Consider the following 26,485-nt stretch of genomic DNA (forward strand, 5'->3'; position numbering starts at 1 on the left):
TTCCTGCTTAGACCCTAAATATAACCATGTCGAGAAATATAAAGAAACCTTCTCACCTGGACTCTTCCAAACTCACAGGCGAGGTCCAGAGGAGTCTTCTTGGCTTTGTTGACCAGACAGGGGTTAGACTGATGCTGCAGCAACATCTCAGACTGAAAACACACACACACACACACACACACACACACACACACACACACACACACACACACACACACACACACACACACACACACACACACACACACACACACACACACACACACACACACACACGTCTTTGTGAGGTTTAACAGACATTAAAACGACCAAAAAACAACAAGAAGGAGACAAAAACAAGGGGCCCAAATATACACTTTCTCTGTGTGTATGTGCTGGAGTTAGCTTAGCTTAGCATTGAAACAATAAGCAAAGGGAAACTGTAAGCGTGACCCTATAGCTGCAGGAGGAAACACCTGCAGAGCACCTCGAAGGAGTGGGGGATGGATAATGTTTCTCCCCTCTCAGCCAATCAGGCCGGTTTTATCCATGGCACACATGGGGATGGAGTCCACAGATGTGTGTTTTTATCGCACTCCGTGGGGAACCCTGCAGGCTGGATTACACTCAAAAAAAAAAGGGATTTAAGGCAGACTGTTGGCATTAGCTGGAGCTGTGTTTACATGTGGCTGTAAAAAAAAAAAAAGACAACAGATGATAATCTATAATCTCAGACAATCCAAGCAGGCAGATGCTCTTTAACCTTTCAAAAAACAATTGTCACAGATTGCCTGGCTACAAAATACAAATAGGAATCTATAATTAAAAATAATGCTAATTGTTATTTTTGATTAAACTGCAGATTACTTTCTAGATCATTCAATTAATCAATTGATGTATAAAAGGTTTCTAAAGCGGCCCTATTGTGTTTTAAAAAATATATATTTTCCAGTGTTATATACGTTTTTGTGCATGTAAATGCTCTACAAAGGCAAAAATCCCTGTGTTCCTGTGTACAGCCCCCCCCCCCCAACACACTGCCTGAAACGCCTCGATTGGACTCCTTTGTTTACTTCTGTAACATGATGACATCACTATGTAACACTTGTGCTTCAATTGGCTAGCTCTCCAACACATTGTACATAATAGATTAAGGGGTGGGACATTTCTAAGTGGTTGACCAATCACAACAGAGCGGGCCAGCTAACCAATCAGAGCAGACTCTGGTTTCAGACAGAGGGTGAAAAGAGGTGCTGCAGCACAGACAGTATGAAAAAAATAAAGAGCTTTTTGAACATTAAAGCATGGAGACATGTCCCAGGAGAGACACTAAATATAAATATGAAACTGAAAATGAAAATGAGCGTAATTCAATTTTTGGATAAGGATTAATCACATGTTTTGTGAAAACATAAAGAGTAAAATCTCACAAAGCGTGTGTGTGTGTGTGTGTGTGTGTGTGTGTGTGGAGGGGGGATACACATCACCTATATTCATCCTAATCCTGTTCTTAAAAATGACCTCAGGATTATTAATAAAAACCTCTGCAGGGTTCGTGTCCTCATGAAAGCCTCCCTCACATCTGTGCTGCTCAGACACAATCAAGGCCACACCCCCAACTCAGAAAACAGCCATCATTGATGTTATTCAGCGCTAAAAATGCCAGCAAGCGTTTACTTAGGGATGAAGTATATCATGCAAAAAGTTTCCACTGCAGTTAATTTCCAGAACTATCAATAAAATAATGCATCAAACATAAAGAGGGGCTTTAAGAGAAAAGCCAAGATATTTACTATTAAAAATGTAACCATGGTGACAAAAGGTGGGGAGACTCTGCATTCTATGTTTGGGTCTTTTTTGACTAGAATGTGTTATACTAGATTGTATAAGATGTTTATCTCTTAAAATGATATATTTTACTTTAAATTTCAAGATGCTGCACAGAATTATTTCATGTATATAGTACACTATATTTTGATGTCATATAGATTTGTATATTAGAAAGTATTCTACTATTTATAGTGTTTACATACTCTTCTGAATATATGTAGTTCTGATTGAGAAGATGTGTATATTGTTTTTTAATCTTAATTTTATTTGTATTTTATTCTATTTTTGTAATTCTTGTATAAAATTCTGTTATTATTTGTATGGTCAATATTGTTTTACAGTGCACACATTTTAACTTCTCTATGTTTATTTGTATTTTTTTTTTAAATCATTTTAAAACGGAGCAACTGTAACTTTTTCCTGCAAGTATTTCTCATTCTGATTAAAATGCCCAGACTTTGAGTCACTAACAAAAGCATGAGGTTGCCTAAAAATGACAAAAAGGAACAAAAGGACTAAAATAAAAGGGTTCCTCCCTCACCACTTGGTAGTGTCCGTACTGTGCGGCGAGGTGAAGCGGGATGTGTCCGTCCAGAGAGACGCCGTTCACCGAGGCGGCGGCGCGCAGCAGCATCAGGACCGAGTCCGCCTTCCCCTGCCAGGCTGCATAGTGCAGCGGACGCATCCCTGCAGAGTAACCACAGTGTATTCTTTTAGGTCAGGACAAACAAACTTTATTTATTAAGTTGAGTTATCTGGGTTATGTTTAGGGGAACACTTCTATCTGGTAGAGGTTTGGTAGAGGGGGCAAGTAACAAAGTACTGAACTTAAGTCCATTTTAGAGATACTTGTTCTTTACTTCAGTATTTTCGTTTTATGCTACTTTGTTCTTTTACTCCACTACAATTCACAAGTAAATGGTGTACCTACACTTGCATTTAATCCCTTCAGATACTTTACAGATTAGGATTACTGATGGTAAATATAATCAGCCCTTAAATCAGACTGTAGTTCACCTGCAGTAAATCCAGTAGCTACCCTGCAGTATACAAAGCCATTCAAACTAGCTGCACCTTTACCAGCTCTGAGAACACTTTAATGATCAATAAATATAAAACATATCAGAGATATTATTCTGAAATGGACCAATCAAACAATGACTACTTTTACTGTCGCTACTTTAAGTACATTTAGATGAGAGTACTTTCTACTTTCACTGGAGGAACATTTTGAATGCAGGACTTTTACTGTAGCAGAGTATTCCTACACTCTGGAACTTCTACTTTTACTCAAGTATGAGATGTGAGTACTTCTTCCAGTTCTTCAGAGGTTAAACAGTGGTCAACTCTGTGGTTTTAATGCATTTTTTTTTGATTTGTTTAAACTATTGATTTCTTATTGTTACTTGTTTTTTCTTATTTCTACTTTACATGCAACTGCTGTCAAATTTGAACTGTTTTTTCATTCCTTTTTGGCCTATCATTTTCTTAATGTATCTTTCAATTTAGAATATTTAATTGTATTTAATGTCTTCAAAGTTTTAACTATTCCTTTGCATTGTTTGTTTAACTCGTTTACAATGCAAAGGTTTTCACATTTTAAATGATCTATTTTCTTGTATGTCTGTTTGTTTTTATTGTATTTTGATCAACATTTCCTTTTTTGCATGCACTTTAATGTAATCTTAACTCTTAACGTATCGTGATGGCTGTTATCCTCTCAGTGTGAAAGTGTCACTCACCGTTACTGTCTTTGACGTCCACGGAGGCCTGGGCCTCCAGCAGGGCCGCCAGCAGCTCTGTGGTTCCTGTGAGGGCGGCGTGGTGCAGGGCCGAAAACCTGAGGGACCACAGACATTACATTATAAATACATACGGTAAATAATACACCGCTGGATCCTAATCCGTCAACAGATACAGAGTCAGGCTTAAATGTGTCAAACTGTTAATACAATGACACACATCTGAGGTTTAACAAGGGACTCACAAACTTAATAAAAAAGATCATTAAAACATTTATTACATTCATTACTGCAGGGGTTCTCTTTGGGAAAAGTTTTCATTTAAACCATCAGTCTTTCAGGGTTTATAGTTCAAGGAATAATATCCAAATAAAAAATATGATAATACTTTATATATTATGGTATAATAAAACAAATATGTAACTGTTAGAATCTGTAATAAAACATGTTAAATCATTTTCACATATATTTCTTTATATATATATTAATATCTTGATTTGTTTAACATAAAAATATAGAAGTGTAAAAAAGTTTTATTTCAATGGACACATACATTATATACAATAATAATAATAAGCTTACACCAAATTATGAATATTATTTTATTATTATATTATAATAAATAATCATAATACTTTTTTAAAACAGAAGAATAAAATGAAAATAGCTTTAAAAAAGTAATAATGATAATAATAACTATTATAATTATGACGGTATTAAGGGAACAAAAAGGTAACAAATAGAAAATGGAAAATATATATCTATTTTTTAAACATGTAATGGTCCCTGGTATCTTAAGTCATATTCTGCCTTGGCTGAAAATAAAAATAAATAAATAAACCTGCAATACAGGAGTGAGAGCTTATTAGGGCTGCAGTTTCTTTTCATTGTCTAATCACCTGAGGATTATTTGTGTGATTAATAGGTTCATCATCGGGCTGACTGAAAGCTGAAGACAAAGAGTCGGGCGCGGCCGTGGTTCAAAGGCTTTTCTACCTTGATGCGGGTATTAAAATTATTAAAAGATCAACCGTAATAAAAAGGACGTTAGGAGGGAAGAGAGTGTTGCAAACAGGACTGATGTTTTAAACTGATATCCCCTTTGACTTCAGACATTTTAACTAAAGTGTCTTTAAAAAGAAAGGTGTGTGTGTGTTTTTTCAGATGTGTGTGTTTTTTTGCGTGAGTCAGAGGTGGACTTGCAGCCACAGGTTAGCTACACACCCTGTTAAAACCCTGATAAAACACAGGATCAAAAAACAGTTCACCAGTTAAAGCAGAGGGCTGGGGAATTGGGTAATATTGAGACAAAAAACCCTTTAAAAAGTATTATATATCTTTCTAAATGTATCTGAAATATAATTGAAGAAATGGTGTTTTAATAGAGGAATATTATAATAAACCACTACGTGTACCGCAGCCATCACATCTGAGCGTCCTCCCCCACATGTGGAACTCAGACAGGAGAGGAAATAAAGCTACAGGCTACATGTGGTAAATAAAGCAGGTTGAGACATTAGAGGAGAAGAAGAAATGAATGGGGGGGATGGGGGGGGTTCTTATTGAAGCTTTCTCTCTGTTGCGTAATAACGTGAGCACTGGTACTCATGAGGGCACAGAAACAGAGACAGCCCTGGGGGCTGCTCCGACTATAATGGACGGATTACTGAGAGGGTACAGAGAAGAGGACAAAAAATGAATATTCTCGGATTAAAGTGGAAAATATTCCACATAGATAAAGTCATACAATTTAAAAGAGATAAGAATCTAAAATGTACGGGAGAAGGGGGAATATTCTATGAAGCTAATGTCGTAATGGGATGGGACCCTTACAACGCTGCTGTCATTTCAATGATGTTATTTGTCCATTTGGAGCACATTTTAAACACTTTGTTTAGTAAGAGGTAGAGTAGTACAGTAAACTACAGGGAAATACTTAAGTCAGGTAAAATGATGTGTACTTAAATATAGTATAGAGGAGAAGCAGTGACCCTAAACCCCTAGAGTATCAGACTAGTTTTTAGATCAAGTCTGAGCTTTTGTATTAAAGGTGTCCCACAGTGATCATATTCAGGTCCTCTGTGTTTTGATGTATACATAAATAATAAACTTTCTTTGCATTTTACAGACCTGTCACAGACCGGATGTTAAAAAGCATTCTCCCAGTCTCACTTTAATAAGTTATGACTTCTCCCCCAAGAGAAAAACAGGATTTACAGTGTGTTCATGTTCACAGAGAGCTTGGCTCATTTGTAAGCCTCTTTTTTTATGAGATGATAGTGTTACTCAGAACATTTACGAGCTGTTCTTTATGAGTATAGGTCAGGCATGTTGGCACATGGAGAACATTTTACAGGAAAACATCACACAGAACACACTACAAATGGTAGATCCTTACACTATAAAAAGTACTCGGTTACAAGTAAATGTCCTGCATAAAAGCACACCGTCTCAAATGTTCCACAGGCTTTTCTTCTTCAATAAACATATTTTACTTAAGATCATGACTTTTCAGATTCAATCTAAGAAGTTTCGGATTTCAACAATGAGTCTGCGTTCGTGTTGTTGAATCACACTGATCTTGTGCAATACATACTTTTGTTAAATGTAGTAATAGTGTTAACAATTTAGCACATAAAACTGTGGTGTTTTAGAGGTATTGCTTACTTTATCATCCTGTTTTTAAAGTTGTTTCATATCACATTATATATATACATATATATATATGTATATATGTATATATATATATATATACATATATATATATACATATATATATATATATAAATATATATATATATATATGTATATACATATATATATATATATGTATATATATATATATGTATATACATATATATATATATATATATATATATATATATATATATGTATATACATATATATATATATATATATATATATTTATTTTTTAAAGCATTTAAGGTCACAAGCCTGTGGGGGCAGTGCTATGATCTGGGGTTGCTGCAGTTGGTCTGGTCTAGGTTCAGCAACGTGCCCAAAGAATGAGGTCAGCTGACTACCTGAATATACTGAAGGACCCAGAGATGGGGGACTCGAGTCTAGTGACTTGACTCGAGTCAGACTTAAGTCGCCAGATTGAGGACTTGTGACTTGCTTGATCAACAGTGAGAAAAGACTTGACTTGACTTGGACTTGCTACTCATGACTTGAGACTTGACTTAGACTTGCATGCAATGACTCGACAAGTCATTGCTGTCTTGGTTAATTGGTGAATAATAATAATAAAAAATATTTTCGATTGGATGTTTCCTGTTGCATGTGGGCGAACCTGGCAACCAGTAATCTCTACTAGGTGATGCGCCCGCCATCTACAGTAGAGCGGTCGGGGTTTGGAAGATGGAAGGTGCTACCAGTTCTGCTGCTACTGCAGCCAGTGTTCCCAAAATCATAAAATTTGATTTAAAGACTATTCAACTCAACTAAAGAAACGATTCGCCGTGTGCAAGGTGTGCAGCACAAAAATATCCGACACATCCAGCACCACGTCAAATTTCATCCGCCATTTCCGACTACACAAAGAAAAGTAAGTAATGTCTCTAGCTAATTTCACATTATTGTTAATCTAACGTTAGCTGGCAGCTAACATCCCATCTCCATCAGTCAAACGTGACAAGAGCTTACTGTTTGCATCACATTACGTTTTAATCATGTTGACTTAGTTTCACATTGATCCCGCCTATCAAATAACAGACAATTTGACTGAAATACGGCAGCCTATCTGAAATTGCCAGATTGATTCACTTGGCAGATCAGGTCTAGCTAGCGCTAGTTGCTAGTCCAAAGTCTACCACATCAATGTAGCTGTTAGCTTGTTAGCGCTAGCTGCTTTTTTTTTGTTAAATCATATATAAAGTATAACAGCCAAACAACATGCACAAACCCTATTACTGTAAATGTATGTATAAGTATATGATATATGAGAGATGTATGACATAAATGAGAAATGGGCCACTTTCAAGAGTAAATCGTAGTATAGAACATAGAAGTGTCTCCATTTCATTTCCGTATGGTATTTATTAATGGAATATTATGCAATGAAAACATGAGCTAAAATAGGGTGACCAGATTTGAGGTGGCGAAAAAGAGGACACCAGATTTGAGGTGGCGAAAAAGAGGACACTTGCGATTGTTGGGGGGTGGGGGGAAGCGCCAGTCAATTTAAGTACACGCTTAATGGTCCCAACAGTGAAAACCGGACGTTTTCATGAATTTATAAAACCCCCCGGACGCTCCGGACAGGACGTAAAAAGAGGACATGTCCGGGCAAAAGAGGACGTCTGGTCACCCTAGCTAAAAGTAGTTTTTTTGCACTTCTCCCCTCTGTCTAGATTTGAAGAGTACATCACTACTAAGGACACATTTGACACCACTCAGCCAATGATATCGCAGTTTATGACTTCAAGAACTCCAAGCAATACCTACAGCTTTAATCATCCACAGCAGAGAGCCATCAGCAACTCAATCCTGTCGGATCTGATAATTGACTGCAACCTGCCACTATCCATAATTGAACACCCAAGCTTTCAGCACTTTTTGACTGTAGTGGACAGCAGGTACGCCCCTGTAAGCCGCAGGACAATAACCACGAAGCTGGATGAGGTAGTGGCTGAGCGACGGATGAAGCTAAAATCAGACCTAGGAAATGCAGATAGTGTGTCGGTGACTGTAGTTATATGGTCCGACAGACAGATAAGGGGGTTCTTTGGGGTAACAGTACACTGGCTGATGACTTCAGCTGATGACTCCCTCTCTTTGAAGTCGGCTTTACTGGCATGCAGCCGTTTCAAAGGATCACATACTGGTGAAAGGATTTGTGAGGAGTTTCAGCAGGTGTGTGAAGATTTCAAGCTGAGAAGGAAGTTGGACCACATTATCTGTGATAATGCGGCCAACATGAAGAAGGCCTTCACCACCTGCTTTCCAGGTCAAGAGGAAGAAGAAGACCTAGACGATGCTGATCTGTGGAATGACCTATCACCAGAGGATCAAGAGAGGGTTGACCTCTTTATCATGGCGAAGAGTGAATGCAGAATGCAGTGTTTTGCACATACACTGCAACTGGTCGTGAGAGATGGCCTGAAAGAGACCAGAATTGTTGGTGCAGCCATTGCGAAAGCCTCCAGGTTGAGCCACATTCTCCATACAAGCTGCTCATTCAAAGAAATGTTCGAGTGTGAGTTTGGTCAGCGTGGAATCCCTGTCTCTCACACACTCTCTCTCTCTCACACACACACACACTCTCTCTCTCTTTCTCTCTCTCACACACACACACTCTCTCTTTCTCTCTCTCACACACACACACACACCCTCTCTCTCTCTCTCTCTCTCTCTCCCCCTCACACACACACACACACACACACACATTCACAACATACAGTATGAGAGAGTGAGGCCTTTTTGAAGGAGTAGTGGACATAGAAGTTGTATTTGTTCAAGTTCATTCCTTCTTGCACTTCTTTGTCTTCTGTCTTTTGCAACACATTAAAAAAAGGACTGTCTTTTGCAACATATTGAAAAAATGGTTGTAAATAAAAGGAAGTGGTTTGCTGCTGTTCTCAAGACAAACTACTGTGTTGAGTACTCTGTCTGGTAATTATTGTTTGGTACACCAGGCCCTGTAGTCGTTCCTAGTAATTCTGATCCTGCTGGTCCGAGTGAGTATTTATAATTATTCTTTAGCCTTATATCCCCTTCCTCTATTTGTTAGCCCTTTTGTGCAAATGAGGGCTACATAAAACTTAGGCTGCAGTCTCTTAAAGTTTTAAGATGGTTGTCTTCCAGGTTATTATATTTCTATGACTTGACTTGTGACTTGCTTGACCTAAGCTATGACTTGACTTGACTCGACTCTCACAAAAATGACTTGGGACTTGCTTGAGACTTGAAGGTTAAGACTTGAGACTTGCTTGAGACTTGCATATGTGTGACTTACTCCCATCTCTGGAAGGACCAGGTTATTCCATCAATGGAGTTTTTCTTCCCTGATGGCACGGGCATGTTCCAAGATGACAATACCAGGATCCATCGGGCTCAAACTGTGAAAGAGTGGTTCAGGGAGCATGAGACATAATTTCACACATGGATCGGCCCCCACAGAGTCCAGACCTGAACCCGATTGAGAATCTTTGGGATGTGCTGGAGAAGACTTTGCGCAGTGGTCCGAATCTCCCGTCATCAATACAAGATCTTGGCGAAAAATTAATGCAAGACAGAAATAAATGTTGTGACATTGCAGAAGCTTGTGGAAACGATGCCACAGCGAATGCGTGCCATAATCAAAGCTAAAGGCGGTCCAACGAATATTAGAGAGTGACCTTTTTTTGTATATATATTTATTGTAGGAAACATTTCTTTCGAAGCAGTACTAAGTCTCGTGAGCAAGTGATATTCATTGGACCATATACATATATATATATATATTAGTGGTGGGCCGTTATCGGCGTTAACGTGCTGCGTTAACGTGAGACTCTTGTCGGCGATAAAAAAAAATATCGCCGTTAATCTATTCTCAAAGTTGGGTTGGGAGCTGGGTCTATACTACGCAAGCTATGATGACTTTCACCTTGATAATTTAGCGCGGATGTATACCTAGCCGAATTGCACTGTAGGGGGCGAGATCGAGTCTTTGACCTGTGTTTCTTCTGTCTGTGGATCTGACCCCGGTCAAATCAGCCACATTAAACGTGACATGCTAACATGGATACAGCAGGTATGAAGCCGCCGGGTTTGCTTCAGGGGAAATTTATTTTTAAGAAGCTTCCCGATGGAAACCTCGACAAAAATAAGGTTGTTTGCACCTTGTGCAATGCGGAATTAGTTTACTGCAGGAGTTCATCCAGTCTCAAGTACCACCTAAACGCAAAGCATCCCTCAGCTAATGCGGAAGATGCCGGGCCAAGCACTGATGTAGCGCGGGGGAAGACTCGTCGTCAAACAACTATGTTTGAGTGCAACCGAGGCAAGCCCGTCAGCACAGCTCTATCAGCCAAGCTAACTAGTCTCCTCGCTCAGTGGATTGCCACCAGCTGCAGGCCGATTAGCGTGGTTGAAGATGACGGGCTCGAGCTTGTTCTCCAGGCGGCCACAGGTGACCCATCTTACAAACTACCTGCGAGGCGAACTATCATGAGGAGAATACATGACCAGCACGCAGAAGAGAAAGCTACGAAAGTTGAGAAGATGGTAGAGGCGAGGTCTGTAGCACTGACTGGGGACCATTGGACGTCCGTTAACAACGACAACTACCTCGGCGTTACAGTACACCTCATCGATGCTAGCTGGGAACTTCACTCCTTCGCTTTAGGTATGCTACGTTATGTCATTTTAAATTACATAATTTAATTTTGTAGCCTATTAATTACCACCACGTTATGTTTGCTTCTTGATAATTGCTATATGTTTACTACTAGTAGTGAAATTATTCTAATTTACTTTGTCTGTCCGTTAGGTGTGATGAAAACAGAGGAGCGTCACTTTGCAGAAGCGTGTGCAAGGCAGTTCCTCGACGTCGCTAATCAGTGGGGGATAACTGACAAAATAAGCACTATTGGAACAGATAGCGCTCCTAATATGGTGGCAGCAGGGAGGATACTGCCATTCGAGCACTTGCCCTGTGTTGCGCATGTTGTACAGAGAGCTATTGTAATGTCACTTCGGGAAGGTGGTTTTGATGGTGCACTGGCCAAGTGCCGTAAAGTGGTCGGACATTTCAAACACAGTCCGGCCAACTCAGACGAGCTAAATGTCCAACAATCCTCCCTTGGACAAGTTAAGGAGTCACTCGTGCAAGATGTTCCAACGCGTTGGAATTCCACTCTCGAGATGATAAAGCGCGTGAGGCGCAACAGAGACGCACTGCACACAACGCTGTCTCTGCAGAAGCACAACCTGGCCCTCCCAACAAATGCGGATTATGAGAAGTTGGCAAAGCTAGAGAAACTGCTGGAGCCATGCAGGTATGGTCTACAAAGATAGTGTGTTCATGAATTGGCATACAAGTTTTTAAATGTCACTTTGTATGTAAGAAACACCTGCCCTTAAATGTGTAATCTGAGTTAAATGAATCTGTCACTAATAATTTTTTGCTCTGTGTGTGTGTGTCTGTGTGTCTGTGTGTCTGTCTGTCTGTCTGTCTGTCTGTCTGTCTGTCTGTCTGTCTGTCTGTCTGTCTGTCTGTCTGTCTGTCTGTCTGTCTGTCTGTAGGTACATCAATGAGCTCCTTGGTGGAGATAAGTATGTATCCTGCTCTGTGGTTCTACCTGCCCTGTGCCACCTCCAGCACGCGATGAACATCTCAGATGATGATCCTGCCTATATTGTGCGATTCAAGGCTGCCTTCATCAAGGACCTCAACCAGCGGAGGAAGAAAATAAACCTGGAATGGCTTAAGGTATGTCAGAGTGACCAGAAGATAACTGCATTTTATGACCATAATAGACTGTAAAGCCAGATGAATAAGTCATGAAGAAATATGCAGGTTGGATTTGGAAAGTGACATTTTCATCAATCAATAATTATTATTTTTTATTCATCAAAGGTGGCGACTGCTCTAGATCCACGATTTAAGGACCTCAAGTGCTTGCCCAGAGCAGAGAGGGAGCCAGTGTGGGCAAAGCTAAGTGCGTTGATGAAGGGAGAAGAACCTGCTGTGCAGCCACTCAGGGAGGAGAACCCTGAGCCACCCAAGAAGAAAACAGCCCTGCTACTGATGGGATCCGACTCAGAATCAGATGAGGAGACACCAGAAGACAGTACAGTGGAGAGGTACAAGGTAGAGCCCAGTGCCAGTCTAGATCAGTGTCCACTGAAATGGTGGTCGGAGCACACTGCTGTCTATGGTAAGATGGCCCAAATTGCCCGTAAATACTTGGGGACCCCTGCCACAACTGTCCCATGCGAGAGACTTTTTTCTTTAGCAGGCCATATTGTGCAGAAGAGGAGAGCTTGTTTGTCACCAGAAAATGTGAACAAACTGGTCTGCCTGAGTGACTGGTGGAAGAAGGAGAAATAGAGCTTTGACTGACACAAAGCTACTGACTGTAAACAGTTCATTACAACCTGTTATATAGGCCTACTGTTCAACTAAAAATAAACAGTTAATAAACACAAGTACATCTCATTGTCATTGATTTGGTGATTTTCATCACCAATTATCATAGAACAGCTTTCTCAAGCAGTTTGTGATGCATTTTGGAAACTGGAGATGAGCCCCTGGTCTAATGCACCACCTGGCTTGAGAAACCCGTTCTCAAAGACTTACTTTTAGTCATTATTTGGGTAGCACACATATTCTGAATGCCTTCGGCAGAATTCAAATGAGCCATTTTAATCTAGATTAATCTAGATTAATTCCAAAATTAATCTAGATTAATCTAGATTAAAAAAAATAATCTATGCCCACCACTAATATATATATATATATAGTAATTTCCGGACTATTAAGCGCACCTGAATATAAGCCGCACCCACTGAATTTTATAAAAATATGTATTTTGTACATAAATAAGCCGCACATGTCTATAAGCAGCAGGTGCCTACCGGTATTTCCTTTTCCAACTGCCAGATGGATCGCCTTCAACTTGAAAGCTGCATCATATGCATTTCTCCGTGTCTTTGCCATGATGAGGGTGACAAAATGACTACCGTAATCAGAATGATGGGAAGTTTGATCACGCTCGATTTACGTCACATTATGTGACGGTGCTCAGTTTTTTGTCTATTTTTTTTCAAAATCCCATTTTGGCGGCATGCAGCTTGTGAAAGCAGGAAAAATCCATAACTTAGCCGCGTCATTGTATAAGCCGCGAGGTTCAAAGCGTGGGAAAAAAGTAGCGGCTTATAGTCCGGAAATTACGGTATATAAAAGTAGATTTATAAAATCTTGTTTATTTACCTTTTGTGATTTTCTCTGGTTCTACTGCTTCTGTCTTTTAACACCATGTTTCCAAACCTTTTACCAAATGCTTTTTTCGTCACATTTTATGATTTATTGGAACCTATGGAGACATTTAAAAACCTAAAAAGCATTTCAATTTAAAATGTATCCCAGCAGCCGTGCGTTTTTTTCTCCGGGACCAAAGCCAGAGAGCTCCCACCATCATTCCCGCTCTACTCTCCATAGAAACACAAGCAAACACCCTGCCAACAAACTCAAACACTCATTTGTCTCAGGAAAGCAGCTCCTTTATACACCGTTTGTTTCTCACCCAAACACACACAGGCATGTCAATAAAGTGAAATAATCCCAATGATGAATGGTGGACCAGCACACACACTAACATGCCTTTAATCACACTAAAGGTCACTTCCTGTGTCTTCACAGAATCAAACTTTCCCTTAAAGGAGTAATAAGAGGCTGCAGGTACACCTGGAGAGGAGGGGCTGCTGGGTAATTAATCCTCTGCTGAAATGCAAAACTGTGTGAGCTACGAGGAAAGTATGTCAGCTATTGTTGAGACGCGCTGGATGCCTTTCTGTTTCATTAAACATAACCCCCGGCACTCTTCTTCTTCTTCTCCTCCTCCTCTTCCTCCTCCTCCTCCTCCTTCCTCCCTCATCCCTCCTCCTCCTTCTCCTCCTCCTTCTTCTTCTTCTTGTCAGTGTTACCCTTTTATTTGTGCTCTTGTTGTTAAAACACGCTCGACAAAAGACGCAGTGGCCTCTGGAGAGTCATGATCAGACGAATAAATTAGCAGAATTTGAGCTGTTTTATGCAAAAGTTTTAGCATGAATCTGGTATTTAATCCCTTTATCTGCATATACAACGTTACAGACAGTCATACTCCATCGGAAACTATTTCTGAACTTATTTCAGTGAATTAAGTTCAGAAATAGTTTCCAAAGCACTCAACTTGCAATGTCAAGCCTTGTGCTTCACTGGTGTCGCTTTGGCTTTCTGAATTTTCAATCATTTTGGCTGTGTTAACGCATACGGTATATTAAGCCAAAGGTATAATGTACAAGCATGCACCATATAGCTCACCATACATGGTCAGGGGCCCATGTACTCTGGCTCACTCCCTGGTGCAGCGGAAGCAGGTTTGAATCCAGCCTGCAGTCCCTTTATGCGTGACCTCCCCTCTCTATCTCCAATAATGGCTAATCTCTTTCAAAAAATGGTACAGGTAATCTAAACTTGAATACCACGATGCATACAGCATTGCGTATATAAATACCAGCAGACATTTTAAAGCCTTTTTAAGGGATTATTTTATTAAAAGTGCAGTTCAGACATTTCCAGGACTTTTGAAGGATTTCTATTTGTACATTTAAAGTAAATACATTTTTAAAACTGTTGAGTACATGTGAACATTTTTAGGTATTTTTTAAAGCATTTATTACAAAATGTGATGCTGAGCCATTTTTAAGGCTTTTTAAGATATTCTACGAATAAATGTGAAGTTAAGACATTAAAGGACCTGTAAGGCATTCTATTACTAAACGCGATCTTATCACATTTCAACACTTTTTAAAGGTATTCTAAAAAGTAAGTATTTTATTGCTTAGTTAAGACATTTATATATAGACTTGTTAAAGGTATTCAATGAGTAAGTGAACGTGAAGTTAAGACATTCTTTAGTCTTTAAAGGGTATTCTATTACTAAATAATAAGTTAAGTAATTGTTAAGTCTATTAAAGGCATTCCTTGTTATGTGAAGTTTAGACATTGTTTATGCTTTTTAAGGTATTTTATTTCTAAACCTGACTTCAAGACATTTTTATCACTTTTAAGGCACTTCTATAAAATGTGTAGTTAGGACATTTAAAGTCTATTTGTGGCATCCTATACTGTGAGTAAATGTGAAGTTTAAACATTTTTACGTCTGTTTAAGGGATTCCATTTCTGAAATGTTGAGTTACAACATATTTAAGGTATTCTAAATGTGAAGACACTTTTTTAAGGACCATGGCCACCCTGCAGAAAGCTGACAGCAGAAACATGATATAAAAGCAAGCCGTGTCCCTGAATGCAGACTGACTGCGTACAAACATGACCAGACCGCGGGGGGAACACTGGAGGATTGTGGGAAGTTTCTGAGTTATGGAAGATGTGAATACAGCTGTGAGGCGGATCGCTGATGAATAATGAAAAACATTTTCTTTACTGTCTGAGATCCAGAGTCCCTGTGGAGGCTATTAGCCGCAAAACACAAGCACACAAACACAGAACCTAAAATAAATAGGGATTCACTCTCTGGCAGAAATATATCTTCAGCAGTTAACAGAACACAATAACAATGTCTCATGTGGCTGTGTTGGTTTTAGGGGTGCAAATAACAATGACTTTTATTAATCTAAATAGTTTTTAACTATGGATTAGTTTTGTTTCTAAATGTCAGAAACTGTGAAAAATGTTCATCCCAGTTTCTCATAGTCCAAAGTGATGACATGTAATATATCGTATTGTTAACGCAATAAAAAAAGATGTTATACCTTTATATGGAATAAAAGAGAATATTTGAAAGGGTCAAAAAAAGCCATCCACAATTATCTTAATGGCTATATTTCTGTCGATTGACTTATCATTGCAACTTTATTCAATGTATAAAGGAAATAAAGGTTGTATTTGCAATATTTTACTCTTTTTTTGGTTTAATGTTCAAAAAGCTCTTTATTGTTCTCACACTGCCTGTGCTGCAGCACCTCTTGTCACCCTCTGTCTGAAACAAGAGCCCCGTCTGCTCTGATCGGTTAGCTGGCTGGCTCTGTTGTGATTGGGCAACCGCTTAGAGATGTCCCACCCCCTTACCTATTACGTACAAGGTGTTAGAGTGCTAGCCAATAGAAGCGCGGGAAAAATAGGAAAAAGTTGCAGATTGTTTTTCTGTCAACAAAGCTAAAATTGGCAAATGGTGAGTTTGGTCGGTTAGCTTCCAATTAATCTCTAGAGTCTGTGTATCAAATGTCAATAAAGAGTGAAAAATGTCCATTCCAAATTTCTCCTCGTCCAAGGTCTTTCAATGCCTTGTTTTGTCAGTCAAAACAGCAAAGATATTCACTTTAAGGATATGAAACAGTGAAAAGCAGGAACTCTCCAAAGATCTTTTCACATTAAGAACTCTTTAAAAAAGGAGCTGGTGTTTATTTTTCTTTTGGGTGGACTAATCCCTGCAGCTTCAGCGCTCCACAGCATTGTCTACGTTCTCCCTGATATTAACTACTAATTGACTCCTTCCTGTCCCCTCAGCACTCCCTCATTCCTCAGCTGTCAGCGCTGCATTAAGTCATCCAGGCTCTTTGTAAACAGGCAGTCTTTGTTACATGACCTATGACCCCGCTGGGCACCCCTCTGCCCTTTAAGGGGCCAAACAAAGGAGACCAGCAATCGAGGACGTCCCGGGACTCTGTGGCCCTCAGACTCTCAGCTCGTCCTCTGTCTCTGAACTTTTGTTACGACCTCGGTGTTGACTTAAAACAGAGAGCGTTGTTTCAGCAGGAGGACATTAAATCACGAGCGCCAAGACAGGACACAATCTTTGTTTCGGAAATGTAGATACTGAAAAGAACCTTGAAAGAGACACAAAATGCACATTTCCACAGCTTTCATCACGTTATGATTTTATATCCATCTGTTGGACAACAAAAAAAGTATCATTTTGCAAAGCCTTCCACAATATGATTATGATTAGATGAGTTTGAAGGGCCTGTGACTGACATGAAAATGTATCATATGCCCATTTAACAAATTCAGTTACCTTTTTACATCAACTCATAATAAGCCACTTGAATATGATTTTGAAATATATTTGCTGGACTCTTTCAGATATTTAAATAAAAAACAATCAATTATTTTCACTGATTGAATGTTCAGGAAGGGTGAAACAGATGTGCTAAGGGGATTTCAAAATAAAGTTTTTCTTAAAGAGTGTAAGATATGTATGTTTGATTTTGCAATGACATTGAATCGTGATCATTGAATAAATATATTGATCCATATAATAATTTCAATATTTATGTTTATGATGGTTTCTTATTGTTGTTTTTGGTCATTTATTTTGTATTTTTGTCATTGATGACATTGTATCAAGGTATTTCAGAATACCTAATAAAGCATTTCCACACAATGGACACATTACAATGTTGAAGGGATGATGGCGCTAGAGCAAAAAAAACAAAAGAACATGTATATCTGAACTCAAGGAGGAGACAGCAGGAGGATTATAAAAGTGTACACACAGAGAAATATTGATGAGTGGAGACCCAACTTTCTCCATCTATTCTCTTCTTCAGGGCAAACGAGCTCCAAGGAGGGAAATATAAGTCAGCGTTTCAGCAGAAACTCTACTTTAAACAAAGAGAGCGAGATGATGTTTGACACCATAGACACAACTAGCACCTCGCTAAATCCGCTGAGTCAGGTTTGACTTCAGCCTCCTGGTTTTCAGCTCTGCAGCGTGGAAACTGTTTTATAGACGCAGTGGGAGCGCTACAGAAAAGTTTAATGGTTTTGACTTCCTCACTCACCCGTCTGAGTCCTGGTAGTTCACATTCAGTCTCTTGGTGGAGCCCAGCAACTCTGAAAAACACAAAATAAAAAAGCAGAATATTAAGATCTGAGCACTAAGAGCATGGATGTTAATGAACAGGCGCCAAATGTCATTTAAAGGGACTCGAGATGAACATGTGTTACATCAAACAACCACAAAGACATGCTAAACAACTGCCAAGACTCTCAGAAAGACTACAAAGAGACTCAAAAAGACTACAAAGAGACACAACAAGACTACAAAGATACACAACGTGACTACAAAGATACACAACGTGACTACAATGATACACAACGTGACTACAAAGATACACAACGTGACTACAAAGATACACAACGTGACTACAATGATACACAACGTGACTACAAAGATACACAACGTGACTACAAAGATACACAACGTGACTACAATGATACACAACGTGACTACAAAGATACACAACGTGACTACAAAGATACACAACGTGACTACAATGATACACAACCTGACTACAATGATACACAACGTGACTACAAAGATACACAACGTGACTCCAAAGATACACAACGTGACTCCAAAGATACACAACCTGACTCCAAAGATACACAACGTGACTACAAAGATACACAACGTGACTACAATGAGAAGCAAAATGACAACAGTCGAAAATATTACGAACAAAACACAAAAGGGATACATAGACACAAAACATGAATAAAAAAGAGACAACAAACGACAACATAGAGACACAAAATTACCTTTATGAAGCACACGTTTTTTTTTCTTCAACAATATTCCAAGTTGATATCACACATTATTTCATAACCATGGGGAAATAGTTGTTGACGAAATGTTTTATACTTGCACAGAATCAAACGATGGCAGCATCTCCTATTAACATTGCAATTACTGCTGGCTAACATTGCTAGAACCACTCACTAACACCGCAAGCATTGGCTGCTATCTACTAGGGCTGTCACGATATCAGATGTTCACTCCACGGTTATCGTGGCCAAAATAATTCACGATGACGATATAATCGCGATATCTATAGAAAATGTTAACAAAATAATAATAATAATGATGTTATCAGTCAAATTCATCTCAAATTCATTAGGTTATTCTGCATTTTGTGTGTGGGGTACAAAAATAACAACAAAAGCTGTTGTCTTCTTGGGGTTTTGTATTTTTGAGCAACTGTTGTCATCAGTGATGGGCAAGTTACTTCCAAAATGTAATACAGTACAGTATTTTTAAGTAATAAGTTACATTACATTATTACTGTCTCTGAACTGTAATGTGTTACACTACTTTTGCGTTACTTTGAGTTACTTTCACCAGAATAAATGCAAAAGTATGGCTTTAAATGCTAAAATGTAGTTTGTTGCAGCTCAATAATTAAAGCTCTATATCTATCTGGCAGTACATGCTGAACATTAGGAAAATAGCTAGAAATTAAACTCCTGCTCCGTTTAAGTGGGCTGAATAATATGTGATACCGGTAACATGACGTCTCTGTGTGTTATTAACAACATGTTAGTGGAGCCTCTGCACTGCCCTGTGACCTGCTGTATATGAACGAGTCTCTATTCAACGTTAGCTCGCCTTGTCATTGGTGTGTTTACGGGGATTTTGCTGACAAGCTTTCTAAAAGCCGGGGACTCCACAGAGGACAGAGGCTGCAGATCTTCAACACTCTGCCACAAGCCTCTGAACTTCTCGGGGTTCAAGCAGCAGACCCAGAGAAAGGTACCTTCTGGTGCCTTGGCCTGCGCGCACTCCTGTCTTTCTCTGTCTTTCTTTCCTGTCTGTCTCCTCTGATTCTGCAGCTCTGCATTGTGAGCAAGCAGTTCTCAATCGCGACTGTGGTGGCGCAACCAGTGTTAAGGAGCCTTATCGCTACCTACTGGTTGGAGTTTGAACCAGATATTTACTGGCGTTGGATAATGTATGATATTATCATATGTGTATTATTTACATATCGTCAATATTAAAAATGTTTAATATCACGGTTACCGTAAATACCGGTATATTGTGATACTATATATACTATACTATCTACGATAACATTACTAGCTTTGGAAGCCAGCAACGAATGCTAACGTCACAAGTACCGCTCTCCCAGGGGCTAGCACTGATGAATGTTACGGAAGGACGTGCACTTGGACCAAAATGTAGAACCAAAAAAGGGATTTAAAAAAACAAAAGGGTATCACAGAAGTGTAACACCCACATGGATGTCTTAAGAGAACTGGATACAGACAACAAAAGGAGAACGTGGAGAAGCTCAGGACAGGAGATTGACTTCAACCAAACTGTTTTTTTCGAATATCTGCAGCTTCTATAGGGATAGAGTTGATATTTTACTAAAAGTCAGTGGAGTAAGATGATTTTTAACTGTTGGTGTTTTATCTCAAAGCTCTGGGGCATTTCATGAACTCTTTCTGAAAGCAGACTGTTGTGTGTTTGGAGGAGATCCAGTTTTCAAGAAAGAAAACTATATTTAGTGAAGAGCTGCTGCTGCTGTACACTTCACCACAATGAGAGGAGAAAGCTGCCCTATCATCCTCGTTTTGTTTATTGAGAAGCAAAAAAAGAAGTGAGGCGTCTCCTGCAGACGTGTAATCATACAACTGATACTCGCAGCGGTTGGACTTATTTTAGTCGCTCGATTTTTACAACAGATTCTCTTTCAGGCCAGGTCCAAGTACCGGATCCCAAGACCTCGCAAATCTGCAGACTGCTGCAAAACCTCCTCCGCCCCTCGCTGCATTTTTGAGGCGGCAAATCTGCGGGATGTTAACTTGAAGCTCAAAAATATAAAAAGAGAGCCAGTCCCTGCAAACCCTGGAGTTGAAACACTCTTTTCCTCCTCCTCCTCGCTTCATAAACAGCATCAAAAATAACTTTGATCAAACGTGCAGCAGATGATGAACATGATGATGAGGAGAGCTACAGCATTTAATATTCTGTTGGAGGGCAGTGAGAGTTTGATTTCAGATGCCAGAGAGCTGGCCTTTAGTCTCAGGACCGGCCCCTAGACTAAGGACTTGCCTCTAGTCTTAGGACCTAACCCTGATCGTACTGGCTCCTAGTTGCTGGACCAGCCTCTAGTCTCAGTACCTTGACCCTAGTCTCAGCACAGGCCAGATCAATATCACTCTCTAATCTCAGTACCTGCCCCTAGTCACAAGACCTGCCCCTAGTCCCAGGACCTCCACCTAGTCGCAGATCCTGCCCCTAGTTGTACTGCCCTCTAGTCTCAGGGCCTGTGCCTGGTCTCAGCACTGGACCCACTCCATGTCTGAGGACCAGTGCTTAGTTGTCCGGCTCCTTGTCTCTTGATCGGCCGGACTCAGTTTCTGGCCCTTATGCTCAGATCCCAACTCTAGTCTTACCGGCCACTAGTTTCAGGACCTGCACATAATCGAAGTGGCCCCCAGTCTCAAGACTGGCCTTAATGTCTTAGGACAGGCCCCCTAGTTTCAGGACCTGCAACTAGTTGTACTGGCTTCTAGTCTGAAGACCGATCCTTTTTTCTCAGGTCTGACCCATAGTATCAAGATCGACCCATGGCCACATGACCATTCCCTTGTCTAGGGACAGGCACTCGCCCTTAGTCTAAGGTTTGGCATCTAGTCTCAGGACATTACCTGGCCTTAGTTGTCTCAGCACCTAGTCTCGGGAGGCCCTTTATCTGAGGTTCGGCCCTGTAATCTCTGTCTCATTCTCAGAGATTCTTGCTAAAAGTTGAATACACCCGGGCGTTTCTCACAAATTTCTCACCCTATATATACCATTTACACCAGGGTATAAATAGGATGTAAAGCTGGTAGTATGCAGTTTGAAATAATGAGACAGTTTTCATGTCTCTTTCACGTTCAGTTTGTATCTAACTTTTAATTTTTGTGCAAATGTATTCCCATTAATTATAAAATCCAGGTCAATATCAAAGCATCGCTCCGAACCCCAAGTGGAAAGCCTGCTGTGTTTCCCCCCCAAATCTGCCAAACTTCAAACACTGTGTTGCTGCTGTTGCTAATGCTCCATCCAAAGAGTGTCTACAGGCTGGGGGACCTTTGACCTCCTACGACCCCTGACAGTAAACACTGTGTGTTTACACCCTAGAAAACAGGTCGGTGAGAGAAGTCTGGGCAAAGTGTTAAAGTGTACTAAAGTGGTTTGTAGTTTTCTTTTTTTTTCTGAGGTGTTTCAAGTAAAAGAATGCAGGTGCCAGTACCGGAGCAAGTTTGATTTATAGTATTTCACAATTTATTTGCTAATTAAATGATTGGAATTACGATTATATCCAGCATCGCTATTATATTATCAGTCAGTTCTTTTTTTTGGGTGAAGAAAATGTCACATTTTTTCAGCTCTTAACTTAAATTACCTTGCATAACATTAGATCATTTTCATCGCTATAAACTGTTGTTATTTTTATCATTTTCATCATTATTAAACTAGCAATGTGAACCATGAATAATGATAAATGTGTTTAGTTATTTGTAGCCGTCTCAGTTTCTAATCTGGTCTGCGGGTCTGTTTAATGCAGAGGGTCTGTTTGAAGGGAGTCGGAGGTCTCGGAGGGAAACGTGGGCACCAATCAGCAGCTCTCCTCCTCCTTCCTCCCCTATCCTCCCTCTTCCTTCCCCATCCTCCCCCAGGCCTTCAGAGAGCCTGGCACAGGAACAGAGGAGGCTGAGGAAATGTTTGCCTGTCTCTTATCTGCAGACTGAATGAGGACGATGAAGAGGAGCTTCTCCACTGCCTTATCTGGATCTTTATCCCCCAGTCTGAGAGACACAGCTGCTGCAAACCCGTGTGGACTCAAGAGTCTGGGAATTAAAAGCTCTTAAATATGCCCTATGATCTAAATGAAGGGTTATAATGGGTTATTAAATTGTACAACCTTGTAGATCAAGATCCCAGACAACAAGAAATACTATCACGTCAATTGTCACAATATCAGAATGTAATGGTCATTTCCAATACCAGTGAGAGTTTTGATTTATATCAATAACATAGTTGTAAACTAACCAACGAATCCCATGTACTTCAACATGTTTTTTTGTTAGATTAGCATTTGAGCATTAAAATTAAAATAACAATCCACTGATTGTTGCAGTTCCTGTATTGAGTGTTTTTGTGTCTGCGATTATTTATTTTTTTACGCGGTAATGATAAAGATGTGTGTGTTTGTCTGCCAGCCATATTTTTGCAATGTCTCGCACCACCTACTCTTTTTGCCGCCGCCGATTCAACATGTTGAATTCGCGTTGAGGGATTGTGGCTAAATAAATCTCTTTGATTGGCTGTTCAGCATCAGTGAATCAGCGCACAAGAAATAAAGGAAAGATAAGACAAGTAAACACTATTGAAGTTCACAAAATATAAAGCAGGATATTATATACAGTGCAGTGTGAGAATGCTGTTCATTGACTACAGTTCAGCATTCAACACCATTGTGCCCTCCAAGCTCATCATTAAGCTCAGGGACCTTGAGCTCAACAGCGCCCTCTGTGACTGGATCCTGAGCTTCCTGACGGGCAGATCCCAGGCAGTGCGGATGGGGAACATCACATCCTCCACCTTGACCCTCAACACCGGAGCCCCTCAGGGTTGTGTGCTCAGCCCTCTCCTCTACTCCCTGTTCACGCACGACTGCGTGGCCACACACAGCTCCAACACCATCATCAAGTTTGCTGACGACACGACCGTCATCGGCCTGATCACAGACGGCGACGAGATGGCGTACAGAGAGGAGGTCAGAGCCCTGACATCTTGGTGCCAGGACAACAACCTCCATCTCAACGTCAGCAAAACAAAGGAGCTGATTGTGGACTACAGGAAGAGGCAGAGAGAGGCACACACACCCATCACCATCGACGGGACTCCTGTGGAGAGAGTCAGCAGCTTCAGGTTCCTCGGGGTAAACATCAGTGAGGACCTGACACGGACTCATCACACCAGGGTCATATCCAAGACGGCTCGACAGCGGCTCTTCTTCCTCCGCAGGCTGCGGAAGTTCAACATGGACTCCAGGATACTCTGCAACTTCTACAGGTGCACCATTGAGAGTATCCTGACTGGCTGCATCACCGCCTGGTATGGCAGTTGCACCGCCCTCAACCGTAAGACTCTACAGAGGGTGGTGAAAACTGCTCAGCACATCACCAGGACGGAGCTGCCATCCATGGAGGACCTCTACACCCAGCGATGTAGGAAGAAGGCCGGTAGGATATTAAAGGACCCCCATCCCATTTTGTGCGGTGGTGGCGAAGTCCATAGGGGGTTGGCCTGGGAACTGGAAGGTCACCAGTTCAAGTCCCCGAAAGACCTAGTGCCACCGTGGTGTCCCTGAGCAAGACACTGGTTACCTACACTGCTCCCCGGGCGCCGTACATAATGGCAGCCCACTGCTCCTAACACTAGGATGGGTCAAATGCAGAGACCGCATTTCGTTGTCCTTGTACTCTGTGCAATGACAATAAAGTTGAATCTTACCTTATCTTATCTTATCACCCCAGCAACAATCTGTTCTGTCTGCTGCCGTCTGGCAGATGGTACCGCAGCATCCGGACCAAGACCACCAGACTCAGAGACAGTTTTATACCACAGGCTATAAGACTGCTGAACTCCTGAGCTCTGTGAATGTCTACTCACATCTGTTTATAGTACACACACACACACATACATATATATATTATACATATCTGCCATACATCTGTTATACATAATATATGCATCTGTCCATACCTCCTCATTCAACAGTGTAAAGTATTTAAATACTCTCAATGTATTCCACATGTATATATTTCACATCCTTAAATCTTTATTGTTGTTATTGTAAATATTCTTCTCTCTTTTTGCACTGTTTTATTTATCTTATTTGCACCATGTATGTTGAGTTGTTGGAGGAGCATGGGATATAAGATTTTCATTGCCAACATATACGTTGTATATGCTGTGCATATGACCAATAAAACCTTGAAACTTGAAGGGAATATTAAATGAAATATAAATGTACGTGAAATTGCACGTGGCTGCACTAGTTACCAGTTTACAACCATCCATTTAACAGGCTAGACTTATTACAAAAAACTGGTTGGGCTTTGTTCTTCCTAAGGGTATCTCAACTTTGTGATGCCTTAGTTCAACTATTAGTTTAGAAATGGATGCGAGAGGGTCCTCGCCAGGCTTGGAATTTCGTCATTTTAGGGGCAAAGCCATTTGGCCTTCTGCGCATTGAATAGAGTAGTTTTTCATTCAATGTGTGCGGCAAAAAATAAATCACAAGAGGAGCAAAGCACTCGCAGCCCCACTGAAACATCATCTCATAAGTCAGAGCTGATGACTGTAAGTGTGTGTGCGAAAAGTGTAGTTATGAAGACACGAGAGGGCTTTGACTACATCACCAGCGGTAAATAATACAAACCGAACATGAAAGAAGTTGACCCTCTACTGGAGCTTTGGTGAGCGGAAGTATAGTTTATGTATCGATGGATCGATTGCTATTGTAACCACGGTGACGAGTGCCTGTGTTTTCCTACAGTCTGATGTTTTCATGCTGAGGCATCACGGTTGTTGTTATTGTTAAGTTTTGCTTTGTGATAGCGCTCTTTACTCCATGTATTAAGGTACAAAAAGCCTTTGTATATCTAAGTTGTTCGTGCCCCACCAGTTTTGTACATATAAAAACGCCACTGGGTGAGGAGAAGGGAGGTTCCTACAGAGAGAGAGAGAGAGAGACAGACGGGGGAATGCTATGGGAGAGCTAACGGTATATATGTGTGCGAGTGATAATTAACATACTTCTGTGTTGTTTGGCCGTGGTTCCGGACGACAGTAACCTGTCTCAGAAGTGAAAAAACTCACGGACAAAAAGAGACACGAGGCCTCCTTGTATTCTTACAGCGAGACGCTGCAATGATGATTGAATGATGCGACGTATGACACGTGAGGTGCGCGCAACCAATCCAAGCTACAAAGACTAATGCAGTTCAGAGCCCAGACCACCACTCTGACGCTTTTAAAGCAACTTCGAGATTTTAACAGTAACAGGGCACAACGGCCATGGTGGCCGTAGGATGTACAATTATTTTCGGGGCATCACGGCCAGACCGAGGGGCAATGAAGGCCATGGCCGTCATGGCCGCCGTGAAATTCCCACCCTGGTCCTCGCCTCATCTGATTATTTTAATAAACTGATATTTTCACAACGATGGTGAGTCAGAGTTGTAAAAATGTTTCACTTTGACCACAGCCACCTGCTTATATGGACAATTACTTCAGAGTGTACGTGATATTTGGCTATGGGCTGCAGTCTTCGCGGTGTGTTCAAGTGCAACATTTTGGCCTTGACACAGATGGAGTGACTAGGACTTTGATGTCCTTTTGTGTGTCAGGGCCTTGAAAGTTTGC

General features: G+C 40.5%; 2 protein-coding genes across 9 annotated transcripts in view; one reads left to right on the forward strand and one right to left on the reverse strand.

The window, feature by feature from the left end:
- LOC134877851 (caskin-2-like) overlaps window positions 1–26,485 on the reverse strand; it is a 67,662-nt gene that overhangs the window by 24,534 nt on the left and 16,643 nt on the right. For all 8 annotated transcript variants that reach the window (XM_063903519.1, XM_063903515.1, XM_063903514.1 and 5 more), the window contains exons 3-6: window positions 18,060–18,111; window positions 3,552–3,649; window positions 2,351–2,496; window positions 57–152 (exon numbers count right to left, since the gene is read on the reverse strand). In XM_063903519.1, the coding sequence (XP_063759589.1) occupies window positions 57–152; window positions 2,351–2,496; window positions 3,552–3,649; window positions 18,060–18,111 (392 nt within the window). The remainder of the gene's footprint in view (window positions 1–56; window positions 153–2,350; window positions 2,497–3,551; window positions 3,650–18,059; window positions 18,112–26,485) is intronic.
- LOC134877857 (E3 SUMO-protein ligase ZBED1-like) lies at window positions 9,521–12,704 on the forward strand. The gene is made up of 4 exons (XM_063903525.1): window positions 9,521–10,899; window positions 11,044–11,551; window positions 11,799–11,985; window positions 12,133–12,704. Exons 1-4 carry the CDS (start codon window positions 10,293–10,295, stop codon window positions 12,604–12,606), a joined length of 1,776 nt encoding a protein of 591 aa, XP_063759595.1. The 5' UTR covers window positions 9,521–10,292; the 3' UTR covers window positions 12,607–12,704.

Source organism: Eleginops maclovinus, chromosome 16, assembly GCF_036324505.1.
Source record: "Eleginops maclovinus isolate JMC-PN-2008 ecotype Puerto Natales chromosome 16, JC_Emac_rtc_rv5, whole genome shotgun sequence".
Lineage (NCBI taxonomy): Eukaryota > Metazoa > Chordata > Actinopteri > Perciformes > Eleginopidae > Eleginops > Eleginops maclovinus.

Bases quoted from the DNA above. Each gene is read 5' to 3' on its own strand.
- LOC134877857 (XM_063903525.1), top strand. From the start codon at position 10,293: ATGGATACAGCAGGTATGAAGCCGCCGGGTTTGCTTCAGGGGAAATTT. The intron at 10,900-11,043 runs GTATGCTACGTT...TCTGTCCGTTAG, and splicing joins ACTTCACTCCTTCGCTTTAG to GTGTGATGAAAACAGAGGAG. The intron at 11,552-11,798 runs GTATGGTCTACA...GTCTGTCTGTAG, and splicing joins AAACTGCTGGAGCCATGCAG to GTACATCAATGAGCTCCTTG.